The 25191-nt window shown below is 45.2% G+C and overlaps 1 protein-coding gene across 2 annotated transcripts in view; it reads right to left on the minus strand.

The window, feature by feature from the left end:
* FAT3 (FAT atypical cadherin 3) overlaps positions 1 to 25191 on the minus strand; it is a 559321-nt gene that overhangs the window by 30228 nt on the left and 503902 nt on the right. For both annotated transcript variants that reach the window (XM_059929409.1, XM_059929408.1), the window contains exons 15-20: positions 23899 to 24036; positions 22610 to 22753; positions 19599 to 19796; positions 15900 to 16698; positions 4385 to 4519; positions 2445 to 2602 (exon numbers count right to left, since the gene is read on the minus strand). In XM_059929409.1, coding sequence (XP_059785392.1) covers positions 2445 to 2602; positions 4385 to 4519; positions 15900 to 16698; positions 19599 to 19796; positions 22610 to 22753; positions 23899 to 24036 — 1572 coding nt within the window. The remainder of the gene's footprint in view (positions 1 to 2444; positions 2603 to 4384; positions 4520 to 15899; positions 16699 to 19598; positions 19797 to 22609; positions 22754 to 23898; positions 24037 to 25191) is intronic.

A 25191-nucleotide genomic window follows, 5' to 3' on the forward strand; every position in this document is an offset into this window, starting at 1 on the left:
GTTCAGCAACAAGCCTTATTAAAGCTTGAAGGGGAGAGGTAGAAGGTCAGCAACACCCAGGCACAGCCCCTGGGAGCTGGTACGTCTGAATGGGCAGAGCACCTTCCCAGTAATTATACAAACCCCACTGCTCAGGGCTATTTAGAAAGTGAGCTAAGGACCCTAGGCAGCTTGCTTCACAGGCTAGGAGGTTAAAAAGACAGAACTCAGGTTTCTGAATTTATATTCTTCCACCATGAAGATCTGGCTTGAGTTCATTGCTTTCTAAAACTGTGCATCCAGAGTGTTTATCTTGTTTTCTTTTGAAAACACTGCTTTCCTAACAGAGCTGAAATTATTCTCTGAGTTGAATGAGTCAGGGTATTGGGAGATTGCCCATGAAAATGGCCAACTTTAAACTCCAGCTCTGTGCTCACTCCCTCTGGACACCAAGTAATACCTGGCAGTACCAGAAGCAGGTACATAAAGGTCTATGTGGTAGGAGGAGCCACTGGCATTTAATGTTCTACATACTTTCCTCCCTCCAGGATTAAAGCCTGGGTCATCTAATCAACTTGGATGTGACCTAGCAACCAAAGAACAGAAGCTAAAAAGGCCCACCATGATCCCAGTTAAGCTTAGTGACAGAACAGTAGGAAGGAGAAAATCGCCAGCCATTTCCACTTGGATGGGTATCTCCTACTGGACAGACTTCACCCATCTCTGAACGCACTTACGGTGGGCTGGCATAGCAGCCTGGTGAGAATAACGTTCAATTAAACATGTCTTCCTCCTACTTTTCCCTTCTCCTCCCATCCTGGAAGGCTTAATCTGGTCTACAGATGCCCAGATGTGATTCTGGATAAAATGAGTCATAGTTACAAAACTGAGAGCTGGGAAGAGCGTGGAGATGAAGAGCATGGTGTGAGAGACACTGGAAGGCAGGTGCAGGCCTGCCACTTATTAGCTGTACAACTTCGGGTAAATAACTTTACCTCTCTGAACCTCTATATGCTCCTTGATCAAATGGGGCTGATCATACATATATAACACATTTATTATATTAACTTTATGACACAAATCAAATGAGGCATGTCACGCTGTTAGTATTATTGTTGTTGTTTTCATGAAGGGACCAGAAGCTCTGACCTGACTACAAATGCCAGACTTGCTCTAAAGCAGCGGTGCCCAACCTTTTTGGCACCAGGGAACAGTTTCGTGGAAGACAATTTTTCTGCAGACGGGCTGGGGTGGGGTTTGGTCTGGGGAGATGGTTCAGATGGTAATGTGAACGATGGAGGGGATGTTTCAGGAGGTAATGCAAGCGATGGGGGGGATGGTTCAGGAGGTAATGTGAGCGATGGGGGGGATGGCTCAGGCGGTAATGCGAGCGATGTGGGGGATGGCTCAGGCGGTAATGCGAGCGATGGGGGGATGGCTCAGGAGGTAATGCGAGCGATGGGGGGATGGCTCAGGAGGTAATGCGAGCGATGGGGGGAATGGTTCAGGAGGTAATGTGAGCGATGGGGGGAATGGTTCAGGAGGTAATGTTAGCGATGGGGGGGATGGCTCAGGCAGTAATGCGAGCGATGGGGGGAATGGTTCAGGAGGTAATGCGAGCGATGGGGGGGATGGTTCAGGAGGTAATGTGAGCGATGGGGGGGATGGTTCAGGAGGTAATGCGAGCGATGCGGGGGATGGCTCAGGCAGTAATGCGAGCGATGGGGGGAATGGTTCAGGAGGTAATGCGAGCGATGGGGGGGATGGCTCAGGAGGTAATGCGAGCGATGGGGGGGATGGTTCAGGCGGTAATGTGAGCGATGGGGAGCGATGGGGAGTGCCAGATAAAGTTTAGCTCACCCGCCTGCCACTCACCTCCTGCTGTGCAGGCCGGTTCCTAACAGGCCGCAGACTGGTACCCGTCCACGGCCCAGGGTTTGGGGACCCCTACTCTAAAGGAAATCTGGTGCCTTTGGAGGGTTTCTGTGGCTGGGAATGTTTTAAAAATTGGGCTACTTGGGCCATAAGAGGGCATATGGAATCTTCTACAGCCCAGATCTCCAGCTCCTTCCCTGAGCAAGAACACAAGTGACCTTCAGGGGTCATTGGGGATAGACCCGTGTGATAGAAGAGGATACAGTCAGTCTTTTGAAAGGACCACCCTGCCGTGGAATTGATCAGGAAACACATTCTAATGAACTGTTGAGTGATTACAACTCAAAGGAGGCCGGCTCTTGAACCTACTCTAGACAGAGGTGCCCCCGTCTCCGAAGAGCTATTTCTGAAGCTGAATGTACAAAAGGAAATGGGGTGTTGGCACACTTCCCAGTTCTGCTGCTGCCCTGGCCCTAAAGTCGGCTTCTGGTTTCTGAACTTAAAAGACAAAATGATTTCAGACCCCAATCCAAGAGCCAAAATACTAACATGAGAACTGACTGCGGGAAAAGATAACCTATTTTAATTACCTTCAGAATGATGCAGGGATTTGCTCTGGTGTACATTATAATCCCATTGCTTTGCAGTGTTCGCAGACGCAGGGCCAGCCTAAAGTCCTCTTCTTTGCTATTTTCAGAAAGCCGGTATTTGATGTAACTGTTTCCAGCAAAGCTGAGAGAAGTGTGCCCTGAAAAGACCATGACGAGGAGATATAGATACTTTTAACATCCGGAAACGAGCAGGGACACGTGAAATCACCCAACAGCTACCAAGCACGTGGATGAAAGACCATGGGAAGTTAGGGAAGGCACTGAGGAGAAACCATGTTGCATTAAAAACTGGTTCTCCATTTCAGGTCACACTCTAATTTCAAAGTGAAAAAAAATTTTACTAGTCAGATGCTGAAAAATCTTAGTTCTCTCATGTCAAGGGCAACTTGGTATATTCTCTAACCTGAATTTTCTTAGTGTCACTAAATTCCCAATTCCTATTTTCTAAAATTAGCACTCTTAAAAGATATCCCTTTATGCCCACCCCTCATCACTTAGATATTTAAGAATTTTCAACTCTATGAAACAACGGAAAGACAAAACCATTCTCAAAGAATATCCATAGTCCCCAAGTATCCTAATGCAGAACAGACAACTTAGGTCATTTGCACAAATGTTGACAAGGATAATGATCGAAAGGAAGTTCATGTCTTGTGCAGTCACAGCTCTGCCTTTTGACCATTAATTTCAAGGCTCACCTTCCTAGAATCTTTAGTTGCACCCACATCACCCAATTCTGAGTTAACCCTCTCTTTTTTTATTGTCTCCAGCTTTATGTTTTAACAAGCAAAGTAACGGCTGAAAAGCCCTCTCGCTGGGGGGGGAAGGGTGGAAAGTGTGGAAATACACCAAATGGATGATAATTGTGGACAATGAAGAGTTTTCCATATGGAAAGGAGAAGGGAGATGGGCAGAAAGGGACATCTGAAGTTAGGAGACTTGGCCTTATTGTCACCCTGCAGGCCCACCTGCTGTGCACACAGCAGGTGCGCTGGGGTGAGGTCAGCCTAAATATCTTTTAAGTCTAAGCCTTAGAAGCCTTCAAAGGCAAGTATGTGGGTGATCCCTTCAGTTCAGGGGCAGCTCCATTCTCGAAGTCAACTCTGAAAGAGCTTTGGCTTCCATTTTTAAGAACAGTGCTTGTCTTTGCAAAGGCTGAGTTTCTAGAACCCAGTGCTTAACAAGTGCCTTGCAAATACTAGGCGTATTTATTCCCATTATAATGGCTATTATAATCATCACTCAATAAATATTTCTTGGATTCCAAAATTGGTATCGGCGTGCCTATATTTGAAATACATCTTCTACCAAAAAAAGGGTTCTATCGGTACCAAAAATGAACAGGACTCTTTTTAGAGGAAAGAAGTGGTAGAGCATATGTGAATCAAAACAAGTATTGAAGTTGAGTGATGATCAGAAATGAAGGATCATTTGGATTGAAATAACACAAATACTGATTTTTTCTTCTTTCTTTAAGAAACAGAGGTGCGCACCTCCCTCTCCTTTTGGGAACACGCAGTTAGTTGTACATGTGCAGTGGAGAGTCTTCTTGATCTAGGCTGGACTTACCCTACAGAAGGTCAACTGAACTGGCTCAGCTTTACCTTCTGTTGAAAGGTGGAGGCTCTGAACATCAAAGGCTATGCCACAGATACTCCGACTCCTCTGCCTAACCAACAGCCTTCCATTTTCCATAATTTCACACCCTTAACATCCATGTGACATGACTGAAACACATGCTGTGACCTCCCATTATATAAGGAGCCCACAGGCATTGCATGTTTCCTGAGCACAGGCTGCAGCTGTAATAAATCTCAAGTATTTGAGGGGGGAGGCTAGCTGGGGTCCATTCGGAAGGAAAACGTTGCATGCAGACAGAATGCGAATTTAGACCCTCGTCATCCTGCCCCGCTCTGCACCTGAGCACTCTCCGAGCTTCCCCGGTGGACACTGGCAGAGGAACGGTCTCCTGCTGGCTTCGTAACCGACACACTGCATGTCCCCTGGACACGGCTTCTCCACGCAAGGATCGTTGGACCCTGGGCACAGTCCTCCTGTGACAGAGGGGAACACGCATGATCAGTAGAAAGGCAATCACTCTACACTCCAGGAAGTCCAGGAAGCACAGGAATGGTTCAAGAGCTGGGCTCTACAGGCTCTGAGCTGAGAGACAAAGTGGCCGCCCAGAAGCAGGAATGCCTGTGTGAGCTTCACCTGGTGTGGGTGCCCATCAAACATCCCCGCATCTGCCAAAAGCTCACTGCCAGAGTGAAGTACGTTGGGGACAAAGGGTCAATGGAGCTCCTCTGTTAAGGCTAAAATATGCTAAGGTTGGGACCGGGCCAACTTCTGGTGAAGAAAGATCATACCACGTGGGCTCTGGTAGTCTTTATTGGATGGGGCTCCTGCATACTGGGGGCCATTTGAATGCATCACTTGAGTTTAGACTTCTTCTATGCTCCTTGCCTGGAGCCCTGAAAATCTTAGGTAGACTTCAGAAGACGTTAGCTGTTGTTTTCAGATTGAGGGAAAAAAAACTTTTCTAAAGAAAAGTATAACTCATTCTAAATTGTGACAGCACAACTCGCATTGTTTCCCAATCCCTTCTGCTCCCTGCTATTGTATTGATTAGCTGTAAGTGTGCCCCGCTGGCTATCAAACATAGCAGAATTTTCCTTGGCAAAGGAAGGCTTCCTTTGCACCTGTTCAATGTTCATAGCACAGTGAGATGAAAGATTAATTCCTCAGAAAGGAAATTCTGGAAGGCAGATTAGCTGATTAAGGTAGAATTCAGGCCCCAAGGGAGTTTTTCAGAACTGTGGTGACGGCAACTATGGGTCCATTGAAGAAAATGCACTTTCCGAAGGTCTTGGATATTTCAAATGTAATTAGGCCAGAGTTTAGGTGGTAAAAGGACTGTAGAAAAGAAGACACAAATTGAAAACAACTCACAGTTGGGTGAGCAGTGGCCTGAAGAAGCACCTTTTCTCTGTGAACCAAGAACACACTGGGCCTTAGCAGTTATCTTTCCTCAGCAAGATCTGGCCCATTCTCTTCTTCCTTTCTATACCAACTCTTTCCTCCTCATTAAGCATATTATTCCATTATACAGTCATTTCTTTGTCCAGCAGAAAGCAGACATTTAATGCTAACTACACATAAACATTTTAGGAACTGTAATCCTGGAGGGGAGAGATGTAAGTAGCACTAGCAAACTCAGAGTTCATAAATCCTATTTTCCACTGGTTGAGAGCTCAGCCATAAAAGATACTCTTGGCAATGATCCAGCTTACAAAGTCTTAGAAGATGAAGGGATTTTTAACTGAAAATTTGGAATGATCTTCACAAATGGTTCTGAAAGACCTGAGTGCCCTGAAATACATCTTCGTCATTTCATTCCAAGAAATCTTTATTCCTGCCATGGATTTATCAGTATTTATGGAACCTAAAACAGCTGTTCAACCACCTTATGATCTGTTTCAAGTGGCTTTTGATACCAGATTTTTAATTTTCTAATTTTTAATTTTTTAATTTTTTTGGCCACACCATGTGGCATGCGGGATCTTAGTTCCCTGACAAGGGATCAAACCCGTGTCCCCCGCAGTGGAAGCGCAAAGTCTTAACCACTGGACCACCCGGGACGTCCCTTCAAGAGGCTTTTGATAACCAGTTTTGGAATTTTTGATGCATTCATCCAACAACAAAAAAATTTTTTAGGGCCAGCGAGGTAATAGGCCTGGACATATAAAGATGAAAAAAAAAAAAAAAAATCCCATCTCTTCCTCCCCACAGGAAACAACACACACACAAACACATGATTACAGTACAATAAAGTAACTGCTTTGCTAGAGGTATGGGAGTGCGAGGGAAGCCCTAGAGGAGGAACAATTGTGTTTCCTGGGAGAATGTCAGAAGTCCTTGCAGAGGAAGAAAGCATTTTAAAAACTCTGGCTTGAAGGATGAGCTCTTTTGAGTCGCAAGGAACTGTGTTTCTTGGGAATGAATCTACCATCGTTAGTGGCTTGACCGCATGCACGTGTTAATGTTTACTTAAGGTAAGTTCACAACTCTCCCAGCCTACTCTGTGCTGTGATTGGATTCATTTCCGTTTCTGAGGCCTGCAAACTCCTAGGTGGCTCCTACCTGTTGACTAGTTAGCATGGGCTCAAAAATGGAACCACGCCACAGGGAGGTAGCAATGAGCATAAATGAATCACGGAATTCATCCCATCAAATGGATGTAACTCTAAATTACCTGGGCATTAACTTCCAGTTAGACATGGGAACAGTAATTTATGTATTTAAGAAGTCTGTTCCTTTCCATTCTGTGGACGTGCCTCTTCCCATGTCCTATTTTAGCCGGCCAAAAGATATCCTTTCTATAAATGTCTGTGTTTGTTTCTGAGATACAGCTCCATATACTGCATTCAGAGTCTTTTTTGCCCTAATGCAATGGCTACATTGCTTAGAAAACTTGCATTATCAGTAATGCAGTTTCAAAGCCTCTGTTTTAAAGGGGAAAAGAGGACTAGATAATTTCAAACCCATGATAGCAAGGCTATTTTCTCCTGCCAGGAGTTATGGTAAAAAAAAATAAGATAAAAAAAATTTAAGAAAAAAAAAAAAAAAAAAACAACAAAAAAACCCAGCTGTGAGTGCATATAATAAAGGCTAAACACTGTATTTCAGAATAAGCACAGCATTTGAGTACTTCTCCCTTTTATTCACATAGTTTGGCCTTTTCTTTTACCACCAGTCCTGCCCTGGTAATTAGCATTGGGCTTCTCACTTTATCACCCATATCGCTTATATTGGGTTAAAGCACAGAGTCACTTAGATCAGTAACTGCAGTTCAAATTCACAGCTCTTTTTCTTCTTCTTTCCTTATGTCATAACCGTAGAACCCATATAGTTAAATTCATTAAATTAATGAATTGCGTTAGATCCAGTCGCCCTTATAAAAACTCTAGCTGGAAGACAGATAGAAAATATATTAATATATTATAATAAGTGCATTCTAAATTAATATTAATATAAATATTAAACATACAATAATGTATATTTCTATTCATTCCAGCAGTCATTGACTTTGATAGCTTATTTTTCCTTCCTTTTCTTTTCAATAGGTTTCCTAAGGCAGAAGGGACAGTTCTGGCAAGCGATCTGTCTCTCGATGCTTTAAAAATCCTAGGGGCGCCTCCTCCCTGCTTCCCAGCCAGGGGCGGGAGTAGCCATAAACGTTCTGGCTCCAGCTGCTGCTGTCAGTTTGCTCTGCTCTCTTGTGGCTCAAGGAAGTATGAAGGCAGATTAGAGTCTGGAGGTCAGTGTAAATGTAACATGCTCCTTAGCTGGGGGCAGATGTGAGCATGTGCACGAAATGCAGTCTTTTCCAAGTAGAGACAGACTTCTGGTTGCTGAAAAACAGGTTTCCCCAATCCAAATACTCCCCATATGCGATACCATAGTTCTTCCCTCTCTTCAACTATGATAAGAAATTAAGGCCTTTCTGAAATATTTATCGTGAGAGGGACTTGACCCTCATACGCCAACCCTGAACAATGCTGTGTGTCCTTTGACCTCTGATGTACCCAGGCCTGGGTCTTGGGGACACTTTCCTGGGGATAACAACCCTCTTCCCAGCCAAAGCCGTAAAGTTTCCAGCAACATAGAATCCAGTATGCTTTCAATGGGTGTTGAGGGGTTAACTTGTTTTTAGAAAACATATGCTCACATCATCCCCTTTGCAGAGAAGCACTCATACCTAGGAGACTTAAAGACCCTCTCTCTGGTGGAAGAAAGTGCCTCATCCACTCCCGTACAACCGTTAAGGGACGACAGTGTCTGCTGCCATTGGCTTCTGGGAGGAAGTTTATCTTATTAACTATCGTTAAATAATCCAGGTTTAATTAACTTGTGCTGTGATCAGTGACAGCTTGGGGGGAATGCAGGCTCTAGACCTTCACGCTCTGCCTCTCCAGGCACCCATCAGTTTGCTGCCAGAGTGAGCATGAAGGGAGAAGGGTCCCACTTTCTCAAACCAACTGACACCATTTGTGGTGAGTCAGGGCAGGGCAGGAGGATCAGATGTTTTTAGCAATTGTCAGAGCATAAAGCAGGCAGAGACATCTCTGTTTCCCATCCCTAGGTCTCCTCTGGAAGGTGGGGCAGTGTAATAGGAAAGGGTGCGGCATTGACAAGCAGCAGCCCTGGATTTTGGCCCTGATTAGTTATTCAACGTATTTCCTGTGTGGCTCTGAACAAGTCACTTGACTTCTCTGGGTCTTGCTTTTCTTTTGTGAAAAATGAGGATAATGATTCTTCATAGAGTTGTGAGCATTAGATGGGCTAATGTATGTGAAAGCAACTTGTAAAGAAAAAAATTTAGAGTAAAAACAAATTACTACAAGGTCCCCAAACTGGAGACACTAGCCTGACAATATGGCAGAGATCGAAACTCCCGTGTAATCCTTTTCTTGCTGTTCTTTCTGGGTCAGATTCACGATTTTTAAACTGACAGATGATATGAAATACTGTGTGCATGGGAGGAGCTTTGTATTAATCAGCGTCACAGGCCATGTGCAGCTGGGTCAGCCCCTTCACAAGCTTATCTTGGGCAGAGGTATTCTTTTCACAAAGCCTCTCTACCAGGAGAAATGTGCACATGATGTGGTCATTCATCACAAGGTTTCCCACCCCTGAAACTTCACTCGGGTGGAAATTTAGGTCACTTTCTACAGAGCTGACAATATACAATTCACTTGAGCAGAAGCTCAGAGCTTTGGAACCTGCAGGGAGGAGGAAGGTGATACTCCCGTGGTTTTAAAAGGGTCTTACTTCCCTATGTATGACTCTCCTCTCCTTATCTCCCCAGAATTCCCACAGCTCCCAGTGTTAAGTCTATGCCTTTAGCTAATACATCAGTATTTAGCTGTGATTATTATTGCTGCCACTTTGAGCTTATTCAACCTCTTGATTTATATCACTGCCTCATTATACTGAGAATCTAATGACTGATGGTAAACATCCTACACCCATGTGAGTTCACATGCTTTGCCAAGATGCCATGTCTCAGCCAATGCCACATAAGTCAATAAACTTCCTTCTTAATTCCTGGCCTGCATGAAGTTTTAAAACACATTCTCCTGAGGTCCCTTGACTTTGAAGTGGTTTCTTGTGGTTCTCCCAGAAGCACAGAATCATGTTGATTGGTGTTTGCTTGGCTCCGCCATATTTTCTGGATGATTCCGCTAAAGGCTAAGTACAGTTTCATTCAAGATATCCTCTCTGGGGCAGCTGTGTGTGGATGGAATATATAAGAGATTATCCACATGGTGAGAAGCTGGTATCACCTCCACAGTGGGCACCTCCAAACCTCTCCTGGCACTTCAGGACTCATGCATGCTGGAGATCAGGGATCTGCAGAGACATATCTGTTGTGAATGAGAAATAAAAACTTCCCAGTTTTTAGGGGGAATCTGGCTAAGATTCGGAGACAACACTAAATTATTCAGAATTCCTGGGGTTGGGACAATGGGCTCTGTCCTTTGAGAATTAGCATTAACAATCCCCAGCCCAAGCGCAAACCCAATCTCAGGTTGTTTTATGTTTTTTAAAAACTCATCGAGGCTAAGTTTTAAGTGTCTTACTGCCTTGCAGAAGTGTTCATCATTTTATTTTATTTTATTGTGCTTATTATGAGAAGTACATCACTGTGCTGCCTCTCACAGGCTCCATTTACCTGTCCTGCCATATTTTCCCAGGACTGTCCAGACTCCCCACCATCCAACTCAATCCAACTGAGCTCCCTGTTGTTCGCTCAGTACATGATGCCGGTTCTTGGTCCATGAGGATGGGGACCCTGTTAGCCCCACTCACCACTGTATCTCCAGCAGCCCGCCTAGGGCTTGGAAGAGTATTTTATTCACTGTTGAGTGAGTGAGCAAATGAAAGGGTGCCCCGAATCCCTGGGCTTTTCTCTTCACTTCTCTCTCTGCTCAAAATGCCTTCCCAGGACTATTCATTGATTCCGACGACTTTCGTGGACTCCTTCAAGTAAGACAGAGGATTCCTTCCTTTATGCTTATTCTGTGCCCCAACTACACGAATTAACAACTCTTTCTAGCTCCTATTGTTCACAGCCAAGGAGCAAAGGAACTTCTGCTGTTTGTCTAGAAAAAGAGGATTCAAGGGGTCCTAAAAACTATCCTTAGATGATTGGAGGGCAACTTGTACAGGAGGGGTTAGACAGGTCAGGTTCTGTGTGGCTCCAAATGGTGGAGCTGGGTGACATCACAAGGAGGTGGATTTTGGTGCCCTAGAAGAGAGAAGTTGTCTTAGGTCCATCTTGTGAGGTAGTGAGTGCCTGGACTGGGGTTCAAACCTTGGCTGAATTATTGTGCCAGGAGTACAGTAAACAGGATGTCTGTAGTGGGTGGGAGGTTGGACTGGGTGAATTTCAAGTTCCTTTCGAATCTGTGCAGAGGTGATAGCGTACAGTGGTTAGGACTGCCAGGTGTGAATCCTAGCTTGACCCTTACTAAGTTTGTGACCTTGAGCAAGTCAACTGATCTTTCCAAGTCCAAGTTTCCTTAGCTTTTGAGGAAAGTTAATGATACCTACCCTTTAGGGTTATGATGAGGGTTAAGTGCAATGACACGTGTGAAAAACAGCACAGTAACAGGTCACTGCTCAATAGATGTTAGTTGCTATGTCTGTCCCTGCCTTCATCTGGGCACTGCACTGCACACGCTTTCTCACCTCTATTCCTTGGCTCTAATGCTCCTCAGCCTGGACCACTCCCTCCCCATCACCTACCTGATTCTAGGCATCCTTTCAGACCTAGTGCAGGTGACATCACCCTCAGTGTTCTTCTCCCTGCCCTGCAAACCCTTACAGTGGCATCATACACCACCGGCTGAGGGCGCGGCTGCTGTCAACCTCACCCCTGCCAGCACAGGGCTCACCCACGGCAGACGCTCCACGCATTTTACTGGAGCTCCGGTTTCTAGTCTGGGTTCCATATCTGAACCAGGACTAGACAAATCAGGCATCCACTTCCACCAACATCCTCATAAACACATTGGTCTTAAACTCTGATGGTCTCATGGCGAGTCCATTCTCTTGGACAAGCGTCTCCTTTTTGAAATATTTCTAGATTAGACTTTTGAAAAAAATCAATGAAAATTTTCCAAAATGGACAATCACCACTGCCCCACGGGCTGCCCCAATGCTCTGTCCTCTGGCTTCCGCATAGGAGCTCAAGGGCCTTTATCATTCCCCATCGTTTAGGTTGGTGTCGGGCTTTCTTACCCAAGTGCCAAAGTTCACCGAACATCTAAAGTTTACCAGGAGCCACCTCACGACCTCAGAACTCTGTATCTCTCAAGCTTCTGTTCAAACGTGATGCTTCATGGGGGCTGGAATGTAATGAGGCTCTTTGGCACTAAATTTCAAGCCTGTTTTCGTTTTGTCAAAGCAACTCAGCATTTTGGTTCAAGATGTTAATGATGTTAATTTGAGCCAAAAAAAGTCTGCATGAGAGAAAGATGGGTTGGAAGTTGGGAGGAGGGTAGAATATTGAGGCCAAATCTGTATAAATATTATTACACAGCCCAGAATGGGCAGCTACCTCTATTTATCATCTTAATTATTCCACCAAGTGGTGGGAAAGTCCATTTATTGTATTTGCCAACCTTCTAGGGTAAACAGACAAGCAGCAATACTGGGTGTGCGTGTGTGTGTGTGTGTGTGTGTGTGTGTATGTGTGTGTCTGGGGGCCTGGGGGCATTTACTGACTTCAATTACCTCTCCTTTCCAATAAATGAGAAAATGTCTAAAATGATTAATGCTTTCCTTAACAGTTCCTCACTGTATTTTTATTTAAGAGGATACTTTAGAAAAACTGAGAGAGCTATTACTATTATAATTAAGAGTTTGCCCTCTGAACCCAGAGGAAAGTTTTTCTATTTTATGTTGATGTGAGATTTCTTAGAGTTTGGTTTCCTCACCGCCAGAATTAGAATCACCCAGCCTACATATATAGTGACTCCTAGGCTCCACCCAAAACCTCCTGCTATATTTGAGTGTGGGCCTCAGTAGTGGGCATTTTCAGTAAGCCACAGGCATACTGGAGTCTAAGATCCTCTGCTATCCTGCCATGGGTCTGTAAGAAAAAATGGGGTTATTTGAATATTCTTATAGAGTACATAGCACTGGGGTTATGAATCATATAAAAAATGGAAGAATTCCTATTTTTAAGATGCAGGTAATAAAACAGGGGCCCAAGATGAACCTTTATTGAATCAGCATGCCCTTCTCACCAGCCGTATGGCCCTGGGCAAGGCAGGGAGCTACCACATTTATAAAAGGGAGATTATCGTATATCAGCTGCTGAAGATGGGGATTGGGCCAGATGATGTTTTGATGTCCTTTTACCACTAAAATCCAGTATTTTATTTTGCAGCTTAATTACAAGAGTGACTTAAAGGTGAAAAGAGGTTGAGAAGTGGGGCTGAGTCTGCACAGAGTTCTTGCTCAGGAAATGCTCGCGTTTTAAACCGAGAAAGCCTCCTCTTGGGATGTCTGGGGGCTAAATCACAAAAACTTCCAGCATTCTGGGTTTCCTGGGAGTAGAAAGATCTATGGGGACTCAAGGACAGGAGTCCTGGGCCAGGATACCACCTTGAAACTCATCGCACTTAAAATATCAGTGTCTCATGCAAAATGCAGAGCAAGACCCCTCTCTCCAACAAAATCTAAATCCCTGCTTTGAAGAAAACTGCTAAGCCTGCCCTCCCCTTGTCTCTTCTTGATGAACTCATACTCATCCCTCAAAACTTAGAATATAGGTGGTCTCTGGTGCCTAAATGTCACAGAAAGCTTTCCTCTGGCCACGATAGGGACTCTGTCCTTTTTCCTCCCCAGCATTCCTTATAACACTATTAATGCAAACAGGTACTTGCAACAGCTGAGTTCACAATGGCCAGCTCCTAAGAGCAGGGACTGTCTTTTTTCACTTTGAATCTGCAGTGCCTAGGACATTGCTGGCACTGCAGTTTTTTACTGAATGAAATGAGTTCTCAGAGCACAAAGATTAATTAACTGGTTTAGTTTCTCCTGCAGAGTCTGCCCTGTCCTGTCTTGAACCTCTTTTGAACCCTGCTGTGAATCACTGCAGGAAGGCTCTAGCAGAGCTTTGGTGCATAAATCAATTTGCCTACAAAGGAAATATAGGTAGGGTCTGGACAGCTGGCATTCATAAATCTTGCATGTTTGTGGCATCTGCCAGAAATGCATTTCACCTAGCACACATGCTTGGAGTTACTTTGGAGCTACTTTGGAGCTAATTTACATATTCAACAGTTGGGACATCACTGCATCTACCTGATGAAAACGCAAACAGAATTCACTGGGGACCACAGAGTGAGTGGCCAGCACTCTTCTAGGCTGCTTGGAGGTCATCAAAAGGTCTCTTGGAGGGAGCTGTGATCTCTGGGGCCTTCCTCTGATGAACTCATTCTCCAAAGTGCAGCTCAAAACTTTCTAAAAGGGAAGAGGGCAGGGGCCCTGCCTGTCGTCAGTTACCTAAAGGATGTTTTATAAATGGCTTCTCTTCTGGCCACAGTACCTTTGGGCCAAGTTTTCACTGGCTAGAAAAACTCCAGGTGCAATTTTCTTCGAAGAGGGCAGTGAATTTATGGCGCCACATGTCAGAGAGAGAAAAAGAGGGAGAGAGCAAGGTTTCTTGCTGACCACTGTGGTCATGCGACTCTGTGCAGCTATGGCCTCTGACCAGGGAAGGTCAAGGTTCAGTGACTCTAGTTACATCGACAAATACAAACCATTCCATCTCTGCCGCTCTGAGGGCTGAATCCACCCCTTGACTGTGCTCTAGAATATCTGGCCCCTGTTTTTCACTGAAGCAAATCCAGCTGCCTTTACCCTCTGCGATAGCTTCTGAACTTGTTTCCCTGCTTCTGGCCCAGCCCCGTCTAACCCATTCACCCCTGCAGCCAGCAGGCTCTTCATGAAATACAGACCTGATTCTGTCACTTCTCCCCCTCAAATGAGCCAGTGGCTCCCAGTGCTTTGAGATAATTTCTAGAACTTCACCCTGGCTAATGGCTCTTCTGTGATCACTGGGCCGACTCACAAGTCTCCTTTGTCATCACTGGAAATCTCTTTCAATCCCCTCAGTGTAGGTTACTGTCTTGCCCCTAAGCCTCGTTCAAACAGCCCCTCCACTGGAATGCTGTCCCTCCCCTACCTGTTTTCACACGTCTAATTCCTACTTTTTTTTTTTTTCTACATTGAAATATAGTTGATTTATATGACGTGTTAGCTTCAGGTGTACAGCAAAGTTATTCAGTTCTACATATATATATATATATATATATATATATATATATATGTATGTATATTCTTTTTCAGATTCTTTTCCATTATAGGTTATTACAAGATATTGAATATAGCTCCCTGTGCTATACAGTAGGTGCTTGTTGTTTATTTTACATATAGTACTGTTATCTGTTAATCCCATACTCCTAATTTATACCCTCCACCTTGCCCCTTTGATAACCATAAGTTTGTTTTCTATGACTGAGAGTCAATTTCTGTTTTGTAAATAAGTTCGTTCGTATAATTTTTTTTTAGATTCCACATGTGAGTGATATCATATGATATTTGGTGCAGCCACTATGGAGAACAGTATGGAGGTTCCTTAAAAAACTAAAAATAGAGTTACCGTATGATCCATGAATCCCATTCCTGGCCGTATATCCAGAAAAGACAAAAACTCTAATCTGAAAAGACACATGCACCCCAATGTTCATCGCAGCACTATTTACAATATGCAAGACATGGAAGCAACCTAATGCCCACTGACAGATGAATGGATAAAGAAGATGTGGTATATATCTATATATATCTATAGATATATATATATACACACACACACACATATGTACAATGGAATATTACTCAGCCATAAAAAAGAATGAAATAATGCCATTTGCAGCAACACAGATGGACCTAGAAATTATCATACTAAGTGAAGTAAGTCAGACAGAGAGAGACTAATTCCTACTTGTCTTTTACCTCAACCTAGAGGATAGTCCCTTCAGGAAACCTTCCCTCTTGATAGGGTCCTCCCACAGGACTTTGTACTTCCCCTAACGATACTCATCACGTGGATTATGCCAGCCTGTTTGTATGTCTGTGCCGCCCATAAGCTACATGCCCCACCGGAGAAGGGGCGGAGCTTGTTTTGTTCACCCTGCAGCCCCAGTGTCCCGCATGGTGATGAGGCACATCGCTGGCGGTCAGTAAATATTTTGTCCAATGAGTGAATGAACGAATGCATGCATGCCAGGACGGTAACCCAGGCCACCTCTGAAAGCTCAGGACTGGGGAGGGAACTCTCCGAACCGCACTCACCGTTACAGGTGCAGCGCACGTTCCTGTAGAAACGCGGGCACACGAAGCTGATGCGAGCTGTGCTGTAGGTCATGAGCACGTGGGAATCCAGCGACAAGCCTTGCTCGCAATGCTGCTCCTGGCAATCCAGCCCGGAGCAGTTCTTCTCCAGGATGGCTGAGATGCGCATGACGTTCTCCAGATGCCTCCTGGCGTTGGACAGCTTCTGGATCAGGTAGGCCGGCTTGTAGAACTCACTGTTGGGCGTCTCCACCGCGAATAGCATGTCCAGCTCATTGGTGCCCGCCACGGGCTGGATGCTGATGATATGCAGGTTGTCCTGTTTCTGGGTGAGGACCGCGTTCCGCAGGGTGCGCCGGAACCCGTGCATGTGCAGCCCCACAAAGTCCTCGGGGGACACGTTCTCGAAGCGGATGGTGACGGTGTTCTGCAGCATCTCGTGCACCAGCTGCTCTACGTGCACGACCACGTCGATGGGCACCTGGAAACGGCCATCACTCACTGACACATTCAGGATGTACTTCCCGCTGTCCAGGCCTCCTAGGGCGATGATTTTCCCATCATGACTGTTCACCTTGAACAAGCTTTTCTGCTCCGATTTCAGGGCAAATGTGAGGACATCGTACACGTCTTGATCTGTGGCGTGGATCTTCCCAATGACCCCACCAGGAAAGTCGTCCTCCATGGTGACAATGAAAATTTCCAGGGGGATGGCTGTGGGTTTGTGGATGCTTTCCTCGATGACCCGCACGCGGATGTAGGAGTGAGAAACTTGCTGAGGTTTGCCTGAGTCTTTTGCCTAAAACAACCAAGAGGGAGAAAGCCAAGGAAGTAAGAAAAGAAACCATAATAATTAAAAAAAAATCAACAAAACTCTGAAGATGTCTCTTCCTTTAACCACGTTTGCTTCTTCCTCCATCCCCCTGCCACTATTCTGCAAAATGTTGAGGATGTGCATTCAAGTAAGAGGAGTGATTTATCACCTGGGGTCCCCATATGTACACTCTGTTATGGCCAATAAAATGTGTCAACACAATAAAGCCATGGGGGGTGAATTGGGAGGGAGAACAGAGGGTGCTATGGGATCCAGCATGCCCACAACAGGCTGGCCTTGTTTTAATTTTGGACAGAAGCCACAGGGGAACCCCATAAAGTGGCATTCCCACTTGTAGGAGAAATCTTTGTTCTTTTTGGCTTCTTTGCTTTTGATTGGACCAGACAGCACTTTTCTGCACATTTAAGAAACAATGTTATTTAAAGTGAGAAGTACACAATATCAAGGTTTAGAATAAAAGATGGTACAGTGAAGGGCAAAATAGGTAGCCTGAAAAAACCCATTTTGACTTCCTTCTTTACATAAGAATTGACAGAACTACTACCCTGAAACAGATCTTTACTGAGTACCTGCCATGTGCAATGTGAAGGTAGTCAGTGCTGTAGGACTTCTGAGAAGGGCAGATTCTCAGGGGCTGGGTCCCCAGGGCGGGTATATCTCAGGATGCGGGGCTGCAAAGGACCTTGCAGGCCAGGTACCATCTGGAGAGATGTGTCCTTGTATGTAGAAGGTAGTATAATACATGGGCTTGGTCATCACAGAGACCTGAGTTTGAATCTTGGCTCTGCCTCTCACTATGTGTCTGGCCTGGAGTAAGTCACTTAACTTCTTCGAGTTTCAATTTCTGTATCTTTAATTTGAATAAAATAGTCACATCTACCTCACAGGATTCTTGTACTGTGGGGATTAACAGACACAGTGATTGCAACGTACTTAGCACAGGCTTGTCTCATAGAAGTACTTAGTATGTGAGAGTTAATGTAATGTTGTTATTTTTATTATTACCATCACCATATGCTTTTAAAAATGAATTATGTGAACCAGAGATGCTGAAATGGAAAATTCATGTAAGAAGAGATAAATTTAGCAAATTAGGTTGAACTTGAAGTGAAACTGTGTATGGCCTCAAAAGACAGTGATGAGTTTGGACTCTATAGGCCAGAGGTTGCCCACTCAGATGTCGAAAACCAGAAAGGTGACAGAAAGGCACGAAGCCACTGGGTGTAAGGTGGCAGACTCATGGGCCTGTGGCCTGAGAAGGACTGGACAGTCATGTCTGCCTAAAGTCTGAAAGAGCCAGAATTCACAAGTTTTCAGGCACTAGGGAGCTGAGATGGTTTTAGTTTAGGGGTTGGCACACCTTTTCTGTAAAGGGCTACATAAGAAATAGTTTAGGCTTTGGGGTTATATGATCTCTATCAACTACTCAACTATCATTCCAGCAGAGAAGAAGCCCAGAGCATATGTAAATGAGTCGGTGAGGCTGTGTTCTAATAAAACTTTACTTATAAAAACAGGCTGAGGACAGGATGTGGTTCAGGGGCTATTATAGTCTGTTGACCTCTGGTTTAGTGGAATGACATAATCAAAGTGGACTGATATAATCAAAGTGGAATGATTAGCCTGGAGGGGTGTAGGGATAGATCAGAAAAGAATGAGGCTGAAGCCAGAGGAACACCCAGGAGGCTTCTGCAATAGTATGAGTATCGGGCGATATAGAATAAAGTGGGGTGATGGCAAAGGGAACGTACCTGATGCACACTGGGACCTTATGAAGGCAGAAACGTGCGACTTGGTGGTAGTTTAATATAAGGGACTCGGAGGAGAAAGCTCTCCATGGTGTTTACCAAGTCTGAGATGTGAAATATGCTCTCTAACAACCAGAGATGGTATGCAAAGAACTGTACTAGCTTCTGTGAGAAGGCACTAAAACTCTCTCCTTGCCCTTGAGGACCTATACCGTGATATAAAATCATTCACATAATATTGTTGGACGCGTGGGTGGCAACTGAAGAGTTTATCAATGTGCTCGGAGCCAAAAGTCATTAAATTGGAAGGTTTTGTGGAGTAGAGTAAGCCATAATTTATCCAAAGAAATAAGGTACACAATTAAATGCTATATAAAGAATGACTGTAGTTATTATTGCCACCATTAATAATGAGTTTAGGTTGCCCTCTGTGCCAATTGTGGGTAAAAAAAGTCACTCAGTTTCACTAATGGACCCACATCTTGGTACTGGCAAAATTTGCACCCAGTGAATTTTTGGCGCTCTCTCTTTCCTGCTCCTATCCACACCCTTCCCATAACTGCCGCTTTTGCCTCTTGGTCTCACTTCATTTTATGCCATGACCTTGAAGAAGCTGAAATGTTGGGAGGCCATTGCCATCTCCCTGTTCCCCTCCCTCCTCACTGGGGAAACTTACCAAGCAGAGGTCTCTTCAAAAGCAGAGGCCATGAAATAGCTCAATCACATTAGGACAAGGATTGGTTGCTTCCCCACTTGGGTTGACCTGGGAAATACTTTTCAGTACCAAGCAGCAAGCCTTGACAAATGAGTTGTCTTTCGGGCTCAACTAGAACCCCAGGAATTGTCAGAATGCAGACTTAAGCCCAGGGACCGTCAGCCCGGCACACCCTACAGGAACGTCCCGCTTGTAACAATGATGCTTCCTTTCTTTCCTGTTCAATTTCACATACAGAGGCCACTTTTATCGGTGTGAAATTGAACTTGAGATTAAAAAGGGAACATTCCTGCGCAGTAATGAATTATGTTGACTTGCTCGACAAAGAAAACCCAACCAACGGGCCCAGCAACCAGCACGAGAGAAAGCTGGCCTGATGCGGGCAGAGGACAAGGCTGTACCTGGACACACAGCACATACTCTGGAGACTCCATGTGCCGGAAGACCACGGCTGAGCGCAGGATCCCATCCGAGTCCAACGCAAACGCCTCCTCTTCGTTTCCCGACAAAATAGAGAAGGAGAAGGGAGGCCCATTGTGAAAGGAGTCTCTGTCTGTCACCACGAGCTGCAAAATGCTGCTGCCTACTGGCTTATTTTCCTGCATAAGAGAGTATATTAAAAGGGAAGATAAAATTACACCTCTCTTCACATTTAAAAAAAAAAACCCATCATTACCGGCTGAGAGTGCTGTGCTAGAAACAGGGTTTTTTGCGGAAGGGATTCCCTGTGATATTATCTTGTCTTCTGAAAATGTGCTGGCCTCTGTAAGCGTCATGTTTCCCATCCTTGGCTGCCACCCCACAACTGCCCTGTGAGACAAAGAGCTGCAGGTGAAAACATGAGGACTTGGCTTTGAATGGGTTTGCAGGTTCCAAGGATGCTGCTGGTTACACCTTGTCCTTGAAAGGCTGGAATTGCCCTGAGTTCACCCGAACGGCTCCGGAGATACACGGCGCTCAACAGCCTTCATGACGATGTCAGAAATCCTCTCGGGCCAAGACAACATCAACCTTTCAGGATGGGAAAGCACTTCGTCACGCTTACCACGGTTACGCGGAGGCCCAATGTGGTGACACAGAGTCACAATACCGGACTCTTTAGGGGGACATCCTGGCAACTTCCCAGGAAAAATACAAAGGCGGGTGTCAGGTGAAAAATAGGGCTTTTCACCCCAGCCATCAGAACACAGTTTTGCTGTTTCTTAAGGGAAGGGAAAGGGGATGGGATGGATATTCCTCAGTTAGCGGATGAAGAGAAAAGGAATCTGTGACTTCATCAGAAGTTTCGGAAGTCTGGATGTCATTATGCCAACACGATTTTGCAGAAACTCTGCCTTCTACCCCAGATGGAAACACAAAGGCTCCTAGTTACTCCTCTTTGGGCCCAAGGTTGTCCTTACTTTGAAAACACCAAATTAAACTCCTCGGTGGCTCAGGCACTGGTTTCCTTGCTCTGCTCTGTTTAGACTTCAGCATTACCATGGTTCGGGCCAGAAGTCAGTTTCATTAGTTCAGGCCTGCTGATGACATTGACTTTGGATTAACTGAGTTTGGGTCACAGAGATGAAGACAATGATACCCTGCATGACAGCAGTCACGGGCGGGGCGGGCGCACTCATGTTTTAGGCGCTGAATTAGTCTTATAAGAACCATGTGTTGGAAAAAGAAAATTATTCTGGGGTGAACAATGGGAGGAGCATTTTTTTTTTGCAGGAGAAAGAGGAGAAAAGAACCTCAGAGACTTCTCACGTTGCTTCTCCTCTCAAGTGGCCTTTTGGTTTTCGGGAACTAGACACCGTCTCCCTCTGGAATAAGTTGTGGAAACGTCCCAGCCCAGCGTAGATTTATTGGCGCACACTGACAGTATCCTCAGCACCACACAAAATAGAAGATTTATTGATTTGTTTGCTCTCTCTATAAAAGCCATTTCCTCCATACAAGAGAGAGGGTAAGAGGATGTGTGCCTGAGGGGTTGCATCCGAGGAAGGAGGGTGAAATAGAACAGACGGGCCCGGTGCTGCAGACAGAAGCCACGGTCACTGTTGATGGGCTCAGAGTCTCTGTTCTTTCCCTGCTGACTTCCTGGAGTGCGTGTGAGAACAGTCTGTCAAGCTGATCGACGCGTGTCATGAAACTGAATGTTGAGTAGGCAGAGCCCATTTTGCGCTGGGCTAGTGAGCGGAGGTGGGGGAGGGGAGGCAGAGAGCTGCATCGTGGGGACAGGTGGGGAGCAGAGCCGTGCAGGGAAAGAGCAGTGGGGGAAGGGGCAGAGCCTGGGGGGAGCTCTGTGGAAGCTGGGGAGGGGTAGGAATGCACAGCTGCTGGAAAGAGCATGGGAGAGGAGAGGAAACCAAAATACCACTGGGGAAGGTATCGAGTTTCGCTGAGAAAGGGGTAGGAAGGGAGCAGAGAGCTGTTCAGCCTGATCCTGGGGGGGGCTCAGTGGTGCAGGGGAGCTGGGGGCCTATAGATGGCCAGACTCAAAAGTCTTGAACGTTGTTCCAAAGGCGCCCCTCAAGACTGGCTCACTCTCATCTCACCTTCGACCCACAGAGCCCTGGGAACCCATGGTGGGTGATTCTGAGGCTGATTTCCTAAAAATATCTGTAGTTCCCACAAGACACATATATCCATCCCTGTCTCCTGTAAGTCCTCCATGCTGACAGTATTCCTGGACTGGATTTCCTGATCCTCTTGAAATCGGACTTTCAGCTTCTAGAAATACTGGGAAATGGAAGTAGCTTGGCACTTAGTACCGTGCTCACGAGATATCTTTTGAATTAAAAAAAAAAATAGCTGGGAAGAAAAGTCATCCTCTCTGAGAGCAGAACACCAGCAGTAAGTCACTCTCTCCTGCAGTCTAATTTTAGAGAGCAAGTGGGTTTAAACTGCTAAGCAAACTGCTTATGGAAGACTGATTTTAATGGGGAGCAGCTCTAGCCTGAAGGCCAATCTCCCTTTGACAAACAAGATGGTTCGTATCAACCTCCCTCCCCTGCTAGAATAGCACAAAGTGGTTTAAAGGCAGCCTGTCACTGTGGGAAGAGAATAGTCTTTTCAGAAGACAGACCTGAGTTCAAATGCTGACTCTATCACTTAACAGCTTCATGATCTTGGTTGAGCTACTTGACCTCTCAGATCCTTACCTCCTTCACTATAAAGTGAGGGCCGTCGTGAGGACAGACCGTGTACGGAAAGCACCTGACACTTGAAAGAACCCCATTGGCCACAGCGCTTATCGACGCTTTATTAATCAGTTGCAGTAGAAGAATCAGGCTCTTTTCATACTAGCCCTACGATGGGATGAGTTGATAGTAGGTAAAAACAAGAGTAAACCATGATGAGTAATTAACAGTGAAGGAAGGAGGATAAGTGCATAAGGACAAGAGCCTGGGAGGCCAGATTTGCTCACCTGAATCACAGCGGTATAGTTAGCAGGTGTAAATACTGGGCTGTTGTCGTTTACATCAGAAATATCAATGTTGACAGTGGCAGTTGAAGACATCGCAGGAATGCCGCTGTCTGCTGCCTGGACGAGCAGGGAGTATCCGGACACCTGCCAAAGCACAAAGGGCCGACAGTAAAGAATCACAGCGCTTGCTTCCTTCCGGGCCCACTCCGGCGCTGCAGGCTCACAATGCTTTGCTGAAGATGAGCCACCTTCACGTTGAGTCTTTAGACCGGGGTTTTTCAACCTCGGCACCAACTGGCATTTGGGGCCAGATAATTCTTAGTTGTCGGGGGCGGACCTGTGCATTGCAGGATGTTTAGAAGCAGCCCTGGTCTCTACTCACTAGAAGTCAATATTGCCTCTGCCTGCTTGTCACAACCAAAAATGTCTCCAAATATTGCCAGATGTCCCCTGGGGGTAAAATCAGCCCGGGTTAGAACCACAGCTCTTGGCCGTTGTTCAAACTCTAACAGTTGTCACAACTGATCTGTCCTAAGTATTAGTTTTGACACTTTGGGAGTATATTACGGGCTTCTATTACCCAGTGAAGTCTTTCTACTTTTAAGCGTCATGCCTATGGCATCTTTTTCCATATTTAAATTTCACTTTGAAGACACATATTTTTGGTCAAAAAAGACAGTGTTTAGAAACTTAGTTTAACCTCGGACAGAGGAATCTGCTGGATCATTCTTTCTGACCTAGATACCTTCAGGTCATCCTTTTGTATCTGCTCGCTTAGGGTCAATGCTGTTCATGAATCCAGGACCACAGGATCCCGATGCTGAATATACTTTTCTGCCTTCTTGCTTTGGAAGGACCAAAATTCAAACCATCTAGAAAGTTGGTTTTTTGCTTTTTCTTTAAAGCCTCCAAAAATAAGAAAATACCAGCATCTATTGGCAACAAATTCTTTCTAAGGTCTAATGAAAATACTTCCGGCTGCATTTTAGTCCATCCCTATTTACTCCCATTATTCAATGTGTGTTTTTTTGTTGTCGTTGTTTGTTTGTTTGTTTCTTTTTTTTTTTTTGGCTGCACCTCGAGGCTGATGGGATCTTAGTTCCCTGATCAGGGATCGAACCCAGGCTACGGTAGTGAAAACGCAGGGTCCTAACTACTGAACCACCAGGGAATTCCCACTCCCGTTATTTACAATGGAGAACCTTCCTACTTATACTCATGGAGTCCGTGCCTGATTTCAGTGAAGGGGTGGGTGTGGATGGGAAGGGAGCATGCCTAAACTAGCTTACCCGTTCCCGGTCCAATTTCTTTTTAACCTTCACAAGTCCCAAGACAGGATCCACAGCAAATTCACTGTCTCGATCTCCATTCACAATGGAAAATCGAATCTGTCCATTGGGCTGGCTGTCTGCATCTTCTGCTATTAGCTTCACGGGACACAAGCAAAACAAAGCAAAGACATGACACGACAGACAGAGAAAAGGTTTATTCTTAGGGTCTCAGGTCTGTACAAATGGGCACAGCTCTGAGAGTTTTCTTAGGCACTCTACTCGCCAATGCCAGTGATCATGCACCAGGGGAAGAGATTTGGGGTTGGCCGAAGGAGGAAAGCACCATGACTAGAGCTGCCATTTTATTTATGTTCATTTTTATCTGCCTACAGCCTGACGCTTGTTAGGCCTGATTTTCCTCAGGCCTTGAGCCAGTAAAGATAGACCCAAAACTAACTGATAGGGATACTTCGGTGATTCTTTCCCAATTCTGCAAAACAATGGTCTCTGCCACTGAGTCAGGTATTTTCTAAACTTATGCTTTTCCATGTTAAGGAAGTCCAAGAAAATTCCCTTTCCCACATGGCAAACACACAGCCCCACATTGGTGATGCTGGGATTTGTATGTATGGAAATAGTCTTGTAATAGTTTCAGGCCCCAGGAGAAATGGCCTGGGACGTCTACCTTGGATGTGTAAAGAATGAACACCTGGTGCTGCAGGAGCCAGATACGAGGGTGGATGGAAGGGACCTCTCCCACCTAGGGGTGATGAGGTTGCTGAGGATGGGACTGACTCACTGTTCCCAAATGTAATTTCTGTGTCTAAGAGAACCTGTGTCTTCCTAATACATAGCTTGCTCTTACTGGTATAGAAAAAATTCCTTCCAGAAAGAGCTCCTTTAAGAGTAACCAGTCAGTCTTAAGCTTGATCCCATTTGTAGCTGCCCTTCTGTATGTGTGTGTGTGCGTGTGCGTGTGTGTGTTTGTGTGTGTGTGTGTGTGTGTGTGTGTATTTGGGGGTGGTGGGAAGGATTTTTTATTCTGTCCTTAGCCATCTACTAACTTGTCATCCAAGGTCACAAACTAGTAGGAGCTATCATTAGAAATTCATTCCATGGTCTGTTTTGTTTCTCAAAAAAATACACTCCTGGGAGGAAAGTGATGAGGGATCACTTACACCTTGATATAAATGAACTTTATCAGACCCTTTCTAACAGACAACGTGGAGAAGGAGCAGTTGAAAGACTGGTCTCTGACTAAAGTTCTTGGGGACCAAAGGACACTGAGAAGAGAAAGTGTGAAGAGAATCC

Source organism: Balaenoptera ricei, chromosome 8, assembly GCF_028023285.1.
Source record: "Balaenoptera ricei isolate mBalRic1 chromosome 8, mBalRic1.hap2, whole genome shotgun sequence".
NCBI classification, from domain to species: Eukaryota; Metazoa; Chordata; class Mammalia; order Artiodactyla; family Balaenopteridae; genus Balaenoptera; species Balaenoptera ricei.